We start from the raw sequence: 14,803 nt of genomic DNA on the forward strand, positions 1-14,803 counted from the left end.
TTTCATTGTCTTATGGCAAGGAGGAATGCAAGCATTGGATTCATTACATCTAAGGAAAGTAATTTCCATGCTGCCCTGGTGAGACCGTTTGTACCCTGTCCTACAGCTAATCTTTTCCTAGCCCATCTGAATTTGGAGGGGCAACACAGATTTGCAGAGTTGGCTTCATAAAAAAAAAAGCATATAGAGGGAGCTAACCTGAGAACTCCTGATCAGAGTTTGCTCCTCAGCTTTGTTGAGGACTTCCAGAGAATTGTCTGGGGGCTTCATTTTCAGTAAAAGTTTGCTCCTTAAGCTTCTGCTGACTAACTGGAGGTACAGGTGTGTATTGATCTTAAAATATCAGGTTGAACTTTCAGTTCGATCATTTTCCTGGCTAAAAGAAGTTCAGTAACTTCCTAGAGAATTGTGGGATTGTTGAATTCAACTGGGAATACCTTGAGAGGTCAAGATGATATTGGGAGTTAAAATACACCAAAACCTGTGTTCATTACCGATTCAGAAGCTTCCTCCTTGCCTAGGTATTCCCCTAATCTGTGCAAATGAGTTTTCTGGTAGCAGTATCCTATTCCTGGTTTGCAGTTTTTCTGGAGTAACAGCAAGCTCTCCACCACATGAGCAGATAAGAATTGCAAGAGTGACAGGCTGGGTGAAGTATCTTTACTATCAGTGTACCAATTATGTACGTTGACACATTCAGCTATTGCAGTACTCTTCTAGTCACTGTTTAGACAGAGAAAATTAATTTATAAACTTACACATTTGGTGTAAAGCTCCAACTAAATACAAAATACCTCAAAGACCTGAACATTTTAAACTAAAAAAGCTGTTCTGGAGGTATCTTATTACTTTGAGGAGAAGGAGCCATTGGGCCACATAGAGATGTTTCTCTTGGCAGCTGCAAAACTAGGAAGCATGTTTTGAAAACATGTGTTTCAGAAATAGTCAATCTCGGATGGTTGCTTATCTCATCAACAGAATTCTAGGTGCTATCAAGGCATCTGTACCTTGTATAATTACTGCCTCAACCTCAGCAGAATTGCTGAAAGCTACAGCAAATAAACTCTACTCATATAAATTATGCTTTATTAACCTGTCAGTTCTTCTTAAAATATAATGGGCAGTTCCAGGTAAAACTTGACATGTTTCATTATGTGTTATGTCACATGTATCCTTTTATATGGTACTGACTAAGATATAATTGGAGCCCAGCATATCCCATAGCAGTTAGATCACAGAAATTGCAGACTCTAATCTGTGTCTGTCAGTTGTAATGAATATTATGATGGCTTTGAACACACAGGTTGACTCATCACCAGATTAAATGGCTCAGTTTATAACCTGAAAACCTGAATGAAAAAAGGAGCTAAGTTGAAACTGAGCCCTTAATGAACTTCTACTACAAAACTGAGACCAGATGGCCATTTGGTAGAGGTGGTGTCAAGGAGAGACTTGGCTGCTTTGGTTGCAACTTTAAGTACTGATAGGTGCTTGGAAGGCTTCAAGACAAACCTGTGTGGTTTTACTACTAGATTTGGGCAGATCATTGCTCTGAGATCATGTTACCTCCTCGCATGCCTCAAGTTGAAGCAATGTTGTCTGCCAACATTGTCCTCTTGTAATTGTGGTATTTGGTTCCTTATACCATCTCATCCAGAAACTTGATGTCTTCTACTGTCACTGCATCTTATACTGGTGTCTATTCATTAAAGCACAATGCTAATCTTTTATTATTTTGCAAAATTCTCTTTCCTGGCTTCATTCCACTCCCTGCCCCAAGGCACAGAACATGATGAAGTATATCATCCAGTCTTGCTTGGCAGAAGGGTTCATCTTAAGCCATGCTTGCAAAGCAGTTAGTTTCATTTAGAAATGTAGCTAGATATTTAGGATAAATATTACAGCTCTGGTAAATGAGAATGGACTTATTTCTGAAAATCAGCAACAGGGTAGGTTCTGTTTTCATTGAATTTTACATACTTGTATGCATCAGTGTTTGTATTGCTGGTGTGTGTGTGTGTGCGCGTGTGTGTGTTTGTGCTGCTTTATAATGACTCCAGAGGCAGCTGTGAAATACCCACACAGTACAGTACTTAAAATGATTACTTGGTGTGTTCTGAGTAGTAGTGCATCTCCTTCATCCTTCAAGCAGTTCTCCTAGAAATGGTCAGAAATGGCACAATCGTGTTGCTTTTCATTGCTTGCCATGCTGTTACGAAGTAGGTATACTAGAACAAACCTGTCAGTGTTTCCTTTAGCATCTAAAACATCCTTGGGTAATCCATGTGCAAACCTTGCTTCTCCTTCAAAGCCCCTCATGTAGCAACCACAGTGAATAACAAGATTCCTGTTCTTCCGCCACTTTTGCTTACTTCACTTCCAAAGTGAGCTTTCTGTAAAAAGACAGCAGATAGAAAGAAGCTCAGGCAGCTCATGGGGAGCTTTTAGGGGATTAGGCTTCATGTAGCTCTTGTATGTTCAAACATTGGCTTCAGCTTGCTCTGCTTCCTGCATCAGCATGCTGATCATGATACTCAAGTGCAGCACAACCCACTCATGAAGAAAAGAGGGAAAGGAGGATATTTAAGGCTTATTTCCTGCTATGTAGGCTTCAGTGGGCCTTGATGCCAATGTGCTGCCCCTTCATCTGAACCGAGGACGAAGTGCTTCATCTCTAGCTTATAATAGTAAGATTGGCTATGTAGGGAGCACTAGCACTCTTCATCTTAAGGTTAAATGGCATTTGAAGGGTTCGTGGAGAGTGGGGAAGGCTGTATTTTGAAAAGACACTGTTTTCTGTTGGTTGTCCTGTGAAGTGGAGAAGTGACTGCTTGGGGTAAGAGTTCATTCTGTACCATGTAGTTTAATCAGCGTTCACAATGTAGTCTTGTGGAACAGTACAGTTCTTGTACCAAGGGAATATATCATCATAGGAAGCCAGCATACTAATTTATTTCTGATCTGTGCCAGTTTCTTGAGAATAAAGCAAATTGTTCTCAGTCACTGTGATTAAGCATAGAATTAGATATATTTATTCTGTGCAAAGCAGTTCTACCATGGAGCATGGAGTTCTTGCATCCCAGTGAAGGGACAAGGAACAAGAAAGGATGTAAGCCTTCCTGTTCTTGGTTATGTGAATTTGTACTCCAATAACCTTAAGCCCTGAGACTATAACATATGGTTAGTCACCTGCTCTGATGTTCTCAGCAATGCAGAATGGGGACTTTTGGCATCTCGTGTGTGTATGGAGGTAGGCAGAGTATTTATAGTGTAACTTGAGAATGTTCTCAAATTTACCGACCACTAGTGGCAACTAACCCTTTATAATCACCAACATCTTGGCAACTGAGGCTTTCCAAAATCTTAGTTATAAAATAACTAGATTTTATGCCTTTGAGATTAGGTTGATTTTGGTTTGTTTTTTTTGGGGGGGGGGGGGTTGGGGGGCAGTATTGGTTTTGTGTGTGTGTGTTTACTCATTTCCCTTTTTCTGTTTCTCTAGTGAAGCTGTGGTCTACCAACTTGGACAACTCGGTAGCAAGCATTGAGGCCAAGGCTAATGTGTGTTGTGTCAAATTCAGCCCCTCTTCTAGGTACCACCTAGCTTTTGGCTGTGCAGGTAGGTAAAGGGGTTTTGGGCAATGAGATACTGTTTCTTTCTTCCTTTGTTTTTTATTCCCCCTAAAGATGTGAGGTTGGCTGCTGTGCCCAAGACTGAGGTGTCTTTGCAGTTGAAATACCACTGAGTAAGACTTTTCAAGTGTGCAGTCACACAGAAGACATTGTGATACCCAAGTGTCAGCTGACTTTAATTTGGGTGCCTTTATCAGAGATAAAAGCTTACAAAAGCAAGTTGCCTAGTGTGTTTATTGAGATCTCTAAGGCAACCAGGCAGAGTTCAGCTTTGAGAGTCTTATAACAAAGTTAATGTGTTAACATGGTGATAGTTGTTCTTTCTGATTTATAGCATTGCTCTATAAATACAACACAGCCATACTGGGAATTTTAACTGGTTTTACCTGAGGCGTGCTGTAAAACAGTGGCAGTGCGTGTGTTTTGTAGCTGTAACTACAATCCCTGTGGGTGGGCTCATGTTTTCCTAGGTTGGGCAAAGATCTCTGTTAATGTTTGGTTGTTTTGTTTTGGTTTTTTGCTTGTTTGAAGTAGTCAGTGGGGATGCATGATGAGCCCTTTATTCACTTAGATTAAATAATTCTTGGTGATAATACAAAGATTTGAGAGCAGAGTGGGTGTTGCTTTGGGAGGTAACAGCATTGTGCTGTGCCTGCAGTAACTGAAACTCAGAAGTACCTATAAATGTTTAACCAACTCCACATTTTCTTTGTCCTCTGGGATTTTTAATGTACTTGTAACTAGATGTTCTGACATTTGCTACCTCTGGATTTCAGGAATTACATTGATTGTTCTTGCAACCACTGGCTTGCCGTTTCATTTAGGTGTTCCCATTTCCAGGCTGGTTCTACTTTGATTGTGGCTGTTGGGGGGAAAAAAAATAAAAAAAAATATGCTTTTTGATACACTGCAAAGAATGGATTCAAGTTGGAGTGTAAAATATTGACTTGCTTGACAGGCATTTCACTGAAGTTTAGTGAATTACGTGCAAGAATAGAATTGAATTACAATACCTACTAGCAGCATTTGAATGAATGAGACTATCTGTGAAAAGCTCTAGGGAAAGATGAGAGCACCAGCTCCAAATGGATCAGCTACTGATTATTTTAATATGTAAAAGCACCACAAACCAGAATTCTTAAATAAATACAAAGACTTCCAGAGCCTCAGGGCACATGGGATGGAAGCAGATAGGAGTGTCTCTATCCCCATACTCATGTCTAACAAACCATGATGGGCTTGTCTTCAACAAGTGTGTTTGGGAAAGAAGTATTAGCAAGCGCTAAGCGTTATAGGAAGGTTTTAAATGACTATATGTGCATTTTTATGATTTAGAGAATGCTGAAGGGTAAAATGGTATTTGTATTGAGGAAGAAGGCATATGAGAGAGAGAAGATAAAACTTTAAAAGCGTTTAGATGTGCCTTGATGCTTGGTAATCGAGTCTCTAAATAATAATTAAAATGGATTTTTAACTGTGATTGCCGAAACAATTACATGGAGTAACTGAACTGATGGAGATGACTTGCCACAAAGGAGTTCTAATTGATCTTTTAGCCATAAATACATGGGATAAAATGGCACATGAAATTAAAAGAAATACTGGAGTCTTGAAAGATGTAATTTCTTTGCTCTGACTTTTTTTTTAGGAGTTTAGTAATGAGTTAGTGACTATTTTCATAGTCCATATAGTAAACTAGTTCTGTTTAACGTGTTACAATGAAGATAAAGGTTTTTCTCCTCCATCACTTTCAGGTAATCTTGTTTAATCTATGGAAAAAGAAATCTACATTTTCAACAGCATGACTTGTCATATGGGCTATAAAATTAATAAAGGAAGAGTCACAGCTGAGTCAGAGGCAGATTGGGCACACGGGCTTGGCCATTCCTGTTTGCCCCTCAGTAGGAATAACAGAGCTACGCAAAACACTTAACACAATTCAGTGGCCAGGGTAATGGGCAGTTTTAGAAAGCTATCCTAGCTCTGCCTTTGGCTTATTCAGGTACTAAAAGGATTTTCAGTTTCTAAAAGTGTTTCAATTACTTAATTCAGTGATTTAGTCAAAGAGTCAAGACTTCCTAGTATTGCATGCCCAACACAGTTTTGTACCATATTTAGGCAGAAGTGCTGTTCCTATATATGCTCTCTTGTTTTGTTTTTCAGTTTGATGGAACTTGATAGTATATATGGGTCTATGTTTGTGTGTATATGTATTTATAGTTTAAGACTTGGTGAGACAAGCAATTGGTGAAAATGGTTGTGGGGGAAGTATTGGTAGTTAATGCTTGAAATCTGGAAGGAGGAAGTAAATTGATTTAATATACCATTATTAAATTACAAAACATACATGTTTTGGTTCCTCCCCTTTCTCTGTGTGCAAAATAGCTTGCAAGCTAGGATGCCATCCTAAAGCAATGCAGTTTTGACTGCAAGTCTGGATTTTTTCAGTGTTAATATTTCAAAATTGTATTTTTTTTTATTTTCATTTCCTGTTTTCATTGTCTCTTGATGGTCTCTTAACCATCCATACAGCTGAAACACCTTTTCATAAGGTCTTACTCTTTCGCACCTTGCCCATTTGCATCCATCTATTCGGAATGCCTCTTTTGAAGGGGGTTTTCTAAACCAGATGCCAACTAGATCAGCATCTCTGTTAATCTCTGTGCTGGTTCCCCCTTTGCTTTTGCCATAGAAATAAGATGGCCATCTTAAGGTCCTTTCTACCCTGTCTCCAGTTTATGCATCCCCTTTCATTTGCTAGTAATATCTTGACTGCTAGTTCACCTCTGTCCATAATACTGTGTTGTGCATGGGTGAAGTAATTGCAGAGGTATCTTTGTGCTTTCTCTCACTTTCTCCAATTTTAGAACAACTTCCATTTACGGAAAAATAAGAAGGAAGATAGTTAGAAGTCCCATAGAGGCCTACCAACACATGGCATGAATTACATGGGATTTATGCGTATTTCTTGGTCAAAACCCTCTGTGCTTCAGTATACTTGTTGGTAAGCACGAGTAGTGATAACGGAAGGTGTTGTGGTGCATTGACTTGGATGTAACCATGGTAAAATGTGGTGTTAGACTGTGTATCTCCATTTGGATCACTTTCCTTTAGCAGAAAGTACTGGGTCAACTTCAGATGCCATAGAAAACCATGCATTAGTTGCCACTGTAGAAGCAAATCCCAGAATTTCCATCCAGTATGGATGATACATGTTTCTTTTCTGGGCTCTTCTCTCTGAAAGCTTATAGATGACCAAAAGATCATCTTGGTAGCTTAAAACAGAACAAGTGAGCAATAAACTGGAAATAGAGCCTATACAAGAGAGGGATGAGTATTTGGCTTGGAAAATAATTCTCTTAAAATCAGATCAGTGCTTCAGGTGAGAAGGAAGTTAACATGTCTGGCTTCAGCCTGATAAAATCTGTTGCAAAGGAGAAAGCACATAAAGAGGAAAAGATCCTTTTTGTCTGATACTTTAAAATAGTCTATTTGCATGCTTACTGAGTTGAAACATTGGGCAGTATAAACTGTAGTTGCTGCCGAATACAAAATCAGGTAATTCTATTTTCTTTTCCTCTTTTTAAAAGTAGGGTTTTATCCTGAAATTAGCTATATAAATCATGACTGAGGTTGTTATTGTTCTGCCTTGGCAATAGCACTGATGCCCTCAACCCATATATTTTCTAGCAGTACCATTTCCCTGCTTAAAAAAGGCTGAAAATGCATGTAGTTTGCAGCTTGAATGTCCAAGTTGGGCAGTCTGGGTGAGATCAGACTGTCTGCTAACTCCTGTGAGCTAAGCATAGCTATTGACAGTAGCAATGCTTTATTCCCAACATGCTGTAATAGTGTCAGCAGCTACCACTGACCTTTTATTTCCCATATATTATGCAGAGATCATGTCATCAAAACTTCAGATTCCTGAGTACTTGCAGTAGATTCATCATCTTCTTGCATACTATAGCAGCCTTCCAGTACATGAAGGGGGCTTATAAGGTTGCTGGGGATATACTATTCATTAGGGACTGTAGTGATAGGACAAGGGGTAACAGGTTAAAACTTAAACAGGGGAAGTTTAGATTAGATATAAGGAGGAAGTTCTTCACTGTAAGGGTGGAGGAGGCATTGGAATGGGTTACGCAAGTAAGTTGTGAATGTCCATCCCTGGTGGCATTCAAGGCCAGATTGGACAGAGCCTTGGGTGACATGGTTTAGTGTGAGGTGTCCCTGCCCATGGCAGGGGGGTTGGAACTGGATGACCTTTCCAACCCGAACTATTCTATGATTCTACTATGTGTTTTCCCTCTAAGACCCACAAATCTAGCAGGTTTTACTGCGCAATGAGAGGGGCCCCTCAGGGCAGCAGAGATGCAGACAGAGATTGCCTGCTCTCCAGGAGCTTCACGAAGTAAGTGGAAGCAGCAGATAAGTGCAGATGAACAGATGAGAGCAACAGAACAGCTGCAGCGTGGTCAGCTTAAGATTTTGCTGGGTTAGTTTTAACCTTGGTCAGGTCCCTAAACTGCTTCACTGCCTTGTCACAAACAATTCCCAGCAGTGAGCAGGGCAGAGAACACATGGGGCAGTGCTGTTTTTTGTTGGCTTCACTACTTGAAGCCTCAGAGTTCGAAACTACCTGTGTTGAGGACACTATATATCCTCCTAAACATTCCCAAGTTTGTTTTTCCATCTCTTTTTCATACTGCAATTGTCTGCCAAAAATGAATTGCCTTTTTTCTGGATCAGCTCATGCCCTGATCCTAAAGCACTAATACCAGCCCTGGACAGGCTCTTGGCACCATGAATTGAGATCAGCATTAGCTGACAGGGGGTGAATCCTCAATGGACACATGGTCTCCTCCTAGTGCTGATGTTATTCCCCTTTGTTGCCAGCTCTGTCACTCCTGCTTATTCACTTCCCCACTTGTACAGTGACACTGAGCAAGAATACATCCCAAGAAAGTGCTTTTGCTTCAAAGATGATTTTGTCCTTCCCCAGCAGGTTTTGCATACTACTTAAAGATCTTTCCTGTGCACCGTCTTCAGCATTACAGAATGGCACTATATTCTGGCTTTGAATGCTGCTGCCTTTCTTTCATTGTTGAATGTCCACAAAGCTAACAATACCAATCCACAGCGTCCAGCATGCTGAAAGACTCCTGTTGCTATGTCAACAGCTCTGTTTTCATTTGCAACTCTTTATCCACCACTTAAGATCTCTGCATCACCCTGATGCACTTAAAGTGGAAAGTCATATGTGGCTTCTTTATCGGCATCATTCAATTTTGCTAATATATGTGGAGCCCAAGCAGGACAACTTTGGAGACCATCCTCATGCAGTGAAATATTGATTTTTCTGCTGCAGTAACTTGAGCAGTGATTTCTCTTTTCCAAACATGTCTCTGTAGAGCTCGCCTTTCACGCTGCCTCAGAACTGGGTGATTTGCCTGGCTTGTTACTCAGCTCAGACAAATGATGTAATATTAATGACCAAGAAGGCAGTGTGCCTTTTTGGAAGAGAATTAATGTTTTCCAGCTGAAAGCAAAGTATTACCTTAATAGATTCTCATGGGTAAGTACTTTGCTCTATTGAAAGCCTGCAGTGACTCAAAAAATCTATTTGTGTGAATATGACATGTTTAGGGTGGAGATAGGTGGCTTCTTTGGGCTTAAGCTACAAGATTACCATTAGCGTGTGAATTGATAGCAGTGTTCAAAGGCACAGACAAAGGTTAGGCATTTCTTTCAAGCCTGTGGAAAAACTTCACAGCAGTGCTTAGAATTCAGCCTTTATGAAATTGGTATAGCATGCAGCAGTCCAGGACTTGCCTGATACATGTACTGGACTTCACCTGCAGGGTGTCTTTTCTTCTTGGGGTCCATGATCTTCTCTCTAGTTCCATAATCTCTGATGTTATTGGCAGGGGAAGGGAGGGGACAGGGTCCATGTTTTGGAAGTCTGCACTTGTCACCTTATAATTTAAACTGATTCCAAAATTCATTGCAAAAGTTTCATTTGTTGTAATCTTGGAAAGCATGTACAGCATTTTAATCGGTTGTGGTTGTGATCATATTTCTGTCCCAACAGTACTTATCACAGGGGAAACACTGAACTTAGTGGTGCTTTTTAGGTTAGAACACCATGTCAAAGGTTTGACTTAAATGTGGATACTGACATATGAATGAAAGCGATGTATCAAGCCATACCTTCTGCTGTGCTGGCACTGTTAGTAGATCAAATTTTGCTTCTGTTCAGGACTGACAGTCAGGAGAACTGCAGCTGTGCCATATTATTTAAGCCTACAATTTTTGCAGTTAAGTTGACTTGCCTTGCACATCAAAGATGCTACCAGGTCAGCTGGGTACTGCATATTACCTGTTTCCTAGGAAATAATGAAGGGGCTTGAAACCACTAATAAGTGTGCAGGACATGGCGTAAGTGCAAATTTCACACAAGCTTCGGAGTTTAAAAGCTTATATAACTTGTACAGGAGTGGTAATCTCTGACTTCTTTGGGATAAAGTGTTTGCAGTGAATGGTAAGTAACAATATAAAGACCTATTGGGAGTTTCCTAGCTTTATCCCAGGGGTCATCACAGTTCAGTAACAAGTGAATGAATAAAATGAACTTAACTCTATTTAATTCTCTGGAGAAAAGGATACATCTGTCATTAGCAGGATTGAGGGTCCTAATTGTTTGCTTAAATATTTTTTCCTAAATGTTTTGTCTTTACAACTGTCGAAGTCATTTAGTCAGTGTTATAAAATTCAAATCGAAATGAGCCTTGAAATGTGAACAGACAGGCAACTCCAAGATTCATCTTTTCCTCAGAATGCCAAATTGTTCTTGTTACTAGCTGTTGCTGTATCCCTTAGAGTTTAATACTTTCCAGCCTTGGCAGTTTCCAGAGCTGCAGTTTTTCTGGTAGTTCATTTAAAGGAATTGCTCATTGGAATGACATCCTCTATAATGGCTTCCTGTGTTATCTCCTGTTCAGACTGCTGTGTACATTAACTGTTCCAGCCTTTATTTGGGTACTGTGCACAGCTGGACCCTTATAACATACACTGCTTTTTCCAATCAAACTGGTGAAGATTGTCACATTGCATAGAAAAGTCTAACCTGCCGTTGTAGCATGGGCTCTCATCTCAGAGCCATCTTTTCATATTATTTGAGCATTTAAGTACTGTGAGAAGAGTTTAACTTTTGGGCTAGGTTCCCCTAAAAAGGCCCTGTTAGCTATTAGAGTCTCAAGAAGAAAACAAAAAGTACACATGTCTGCATTCTTACATGTACATTGCTTCTTTTCCACATTGGATACCCATGTATCATCATGTGCTTTCCTGTACTTATTTTCTTGCCTGCATAATCTACCATACCTTTAGTGTTTTGGTTTTAAGCATTCTTATCTAAAGCTTGAATATCAGTGATTGTGACACTACTTTTAATATGTCATCTTTTCCAGTAGAACCTGCTTTGTTGAAGGCAGTTCAAGTAATGAATCGGATCACCATCTCCAAAATATATAATATAAGAAGGCTTATATCTCCTCAGGCTAGTGAAGCAAAAGTAGTTCTAGACTAAAATCAGGTTTGACTGATACTTTGATCCTCAGCTGCATATTGCAGTACATATGGCAGCGGCCTGTGCTTCCACTAGAGCCGGTTTGGCTGTTCTGAAGCCTGTTTGGTTCTTTTTTTGTATGATGTTTGCTGATATGGTAAAAAACCTTAAAGTTGTTGATTCATAAATGCATTCCTAACAATCTTTGGATTTTCCTTTTCATTTCCACTTTTCTTAGTGTTTCAAGCCCTTATGTACATGATCTTGACCTCTTGGAGCATGTAGTGCCTTGGGGTCTGACTGTGCTGCCCTTTCCCTCATCGCAGCTCTATGACATGTACAACTTTTGAGTCATTCAAGAACCAGAGCTGGCATGGATTTGCAGTAGGGACAAATACTGTGTCCAAGAAGGATCTTGAATTGAGATATCCATTTAGCAAACGAGGTAGTACTTTCGGCTTCAATAGATGCATCCAACACTTATTTTGCAAATTAGACTCCTCTTGTGCTCACATGCTTCACTTGCTCATGTGAAGTTTCAGTTCTTCTGAGATGTCTAGTCCATCTAGACATCATGGATTAAAGCATCTCTTATAGTAAAAAAATTACTGTTCTTCACGTATTCTAGGTGTTATAAAGCTTATTTTGGACATCAGCCTATACATACTAGTGTGCTTAGTCATGCATGTTACATAGTCAGTGAGAAAAGTTGAATTAAGAGTCTGAACAGTAAATAAGTTTTTTTTTTTTTCTCATTCAGACATAAAGAATGCTTTTTCCAAAAGCTCCAGGTTGCTACTGCTATTGTCTTCATTTGTTTTATAGCATCAGTAAATCTTCCTTATGTGTACTGAATATTTTTTTCTCCAACCGTCTGATAGAAGGCAGTCGTTGACTAGCACAGCGTCTATCTATCCCTTATTCCTTTGAGAAATCTCGGTAGCTCTTTAAAATCATAAAGGTCAAAGTTTCAAAGACATTCTAGAGAAATCTCTTTTGCTGTCCCCTCCCATCAGAGCCCTTTTCTCAACTGATTAAGATCTCTAATGTTTTATGTCTCCTTCTCTCCTTAATATGAGACAGGTTATTTAAGGTAGAGGTTTTATGGGCTGCTGTGTCAAAAGCTTTAGACAAGTCAGTAAAAAAAATAAAATGTCCCCAGTGTGTAAAGACCATTATCCATAACCTGCCAAATGTCATCTGTAACTTCAAGCCATAGGGAATCTGTCGCATACAAAAGCTAAAAACTCAGTTGGTGGTTTCCATCAAGGCTGCTGTTCCCCTCATCTGTTCAGCAGAGGGAGATATAGATCTTCAGTGAAATGCTAGTGTTGGTATACATTTAAAAAAGTAATAAAAGAAAATAGTAGATTTGGTGTTAGAGGAGAAAATAGCTGTCTGAAGCTGGGTATAGTCTTCCCTGTCAAAATATTTGAGGTGCTAACCTAAAACCTTCTGCTGTCACAGCCCTGAGCCTTTCCTTGATAGAAGGTGCTTATTGCACTGTTGGTTTTGCCAGGGATTAAACTGAGGCTACCAGACAAACTCAGTCTAACCTTAACTCTCTTTAATTAAATTTTCCTGGAGTGAAACTTTCTCATGTTGCTTCCTTTGTTACCTGCTAAACAGAGGACTGTTGGGCATTTTCCTTCTCAAAGCTGTGCTCTTCCTACATTTAAATGAAAACCTGGGCTGGATTTGTGTTGGATTCCCCAAGTACGGTTTTTGGAGGCTGTTGCCCATCATCTTTATCGCAGTGAAGGAAAATGAGATTGAGATATCATCCCCAAATACCCATGTACCTTCCTCTGCTTTAGAAGCTTTCTTTCATCTCCTTGCTAACATCACAGGCTCTGTGGCTTCCTCAGTTAAAAGGTTTGTGGGGTTTTGGTTTGGATTGGTTTGGGTTTGGGTTTGATTTTGTTTCTTTAAGATTTTACCACCAGTGAAACAAATCATGCAGACTTTGCTTACTCTTTTATAGTCTTCAGAGCATGCTGTAAGGGAAGAGCACATGGGGGAGGCTTTGACCTGCAGGGAAAATACCTATTGAATGCTTTTCCGAAGTTCAGTCCCTTTTGAGTAGCTGTTGAATGTTTGACACCGATGAAGATAGGGTCTGCAGGAATTTGGTACAATGGTGTATGAGACCATTTGTCTAGACAGAACTCTAATAGCAAATATGAATGAAGTACTGCATGCCAAATCATCTCAGGCGCACACATGAAATACAAAATAAGGGCATTGTTCGAGTTTGCTGCTGTGGACCAGTGTGTTGCTTCTAGAAGAGATTGCTGAGATTCCCCCAGGGCAACAGAAAATGGTTATTCGGAAAGAAACTGTTCCTTTACTGCAGAGGGAACTCCAGGTAGAAAGAGGAGGAAAAGGCAAATGCATTAAACGTGTAATTTTGTCTTAGTTATAGAAACAAAGTACTTGCAATTTCTGCTGGAACAGAAAATTGTGAATACAAAGCCATATCCAGCAAACATTTTAATGTGCCTGTCACAAAGGCTTTTTGGATAAAATGTTCTTGCTTTATTGGGTGGTTTGTTGTTTGTTTGGGTGTTTTTTAAGGGAAGGTAGAGGCAGAAAAAAATCAAAAAATGCCAGTTAGCTTTACCTGCACTGCAATGTTCTACAGGGAACTGTCTGGGTGAAATGGATTTATTTCCTCTCTCCCCTCCTCTTGTGATTTGTTGTCCAGCAGCTGGAAAACAGCACACTACATTCTTCAGCAAAATGCTCTGGGTAGTTTTGTCTGTCAAAGGTTCTTTGCTTCAGGCTGTATCAAACCCTTACAGTAAGGGAACTACTTTGTAAAGAGGGCCCTGATGTGAGCTCAGTGGATTCAATATTATTTAATTTCTTCAGAAAATCCTTGTCCTAATTTTTGGTGCAGGGCTTTGCTCCCTTGAATTCAAGTCCGCTTTGTTTCCCATCCCTAATGTGTTGTCTTATTTCTGAGTATCTGCTTCCGTTACGTGGTGGAACTTATCACACTGTTTTCTCGCCTTGAAATGGCTTGTGATAGGCCAAAGCCTGTGCTGATCATATTACTGATCCATATTACTCTGTCAAGTGAAATAAATCTCCTCATAGTGCTTCGTTGGCTGGAAGGCTTCCTCACTGTTCTTTCTTGAATACTGAAATGCCACCCTGCATTTCTATTGCTATAATAAAGCCCTTTTTTTTTTCCCTCTATACATTCTTTTCTGCCCTGGAAGAGATCAAAGTTTAAAATTAGGGGGGTTTTGTGGGGTTTTTTTTGGTTGGTTGTTGGTTGGCTTTTTGGTGGTCAGTACATGAAAGTTCACCTCTTGTTGAGCTGAATTGTTACCAAAGGTGGAGTGTTCAACTGTCCTGTGTCCCTAGTATTCTCTCCAGAGCAAGACCCACGTATGGGTGCTTCAACTCCAGGCTGCCTATGTGCCACAAGGGAGATTAAATCACCACCATGGACTTTTTTAAGAAAGCCAGTTCAGTTGCATGAAAATCTCTAAGTGCTGTTGTTTGGTATTACTGATTTGGCAAGTTAAAGTTCAGCAGCTCTCAGTTTTCTTTTTTACTAGTAAGAAAAAAAAGTCAAATGAGAACTAGGGC

General features: G+C 39.8%; 1 protein-coding gene across 5 annotated transcripts in view; it reads left to right on the top strand.

Moving 5' to 3' along the window:
* The window catches only part of COP1 (COP1 E3 ubiquitin ligase), a 132,938-nt gene that overhangs the window by 68,301 nt on the left and 49,834 nt on the right, over nucleotides 1–14,803 (top strand). For all 5 annotated transcript variants that reach the window (XM_065674141.1, XM_065674143.1, XM_065674142.1 and 2 more), the window contains exon 15: nucleotides 3,503–3,619. In XM_065674141.1, the coding sequence (XP_065530213.1) occupies nucleotides 3,503–3,619 (117 nt within the window). The remainder of the gene's footprint in view (nucleotides 1–3,502; nucleotides 3,620–14,803) is intronic.

This window comes from Lathamus discolor, chromosome 3 (assembly GCF_037157495.1).
Source record: "Lathamus discolor isolate bLatDis1 chromosome 3, bLatDis1.hap1, whole genome shotgun sequence".
In the NCBI taxonomy this organism is placed as follows: Eukaryota; Metazoa; Chordata; class Aves; order Psittaciformes; family Psittacidae; genus Lathamus; species Lathamus discolor.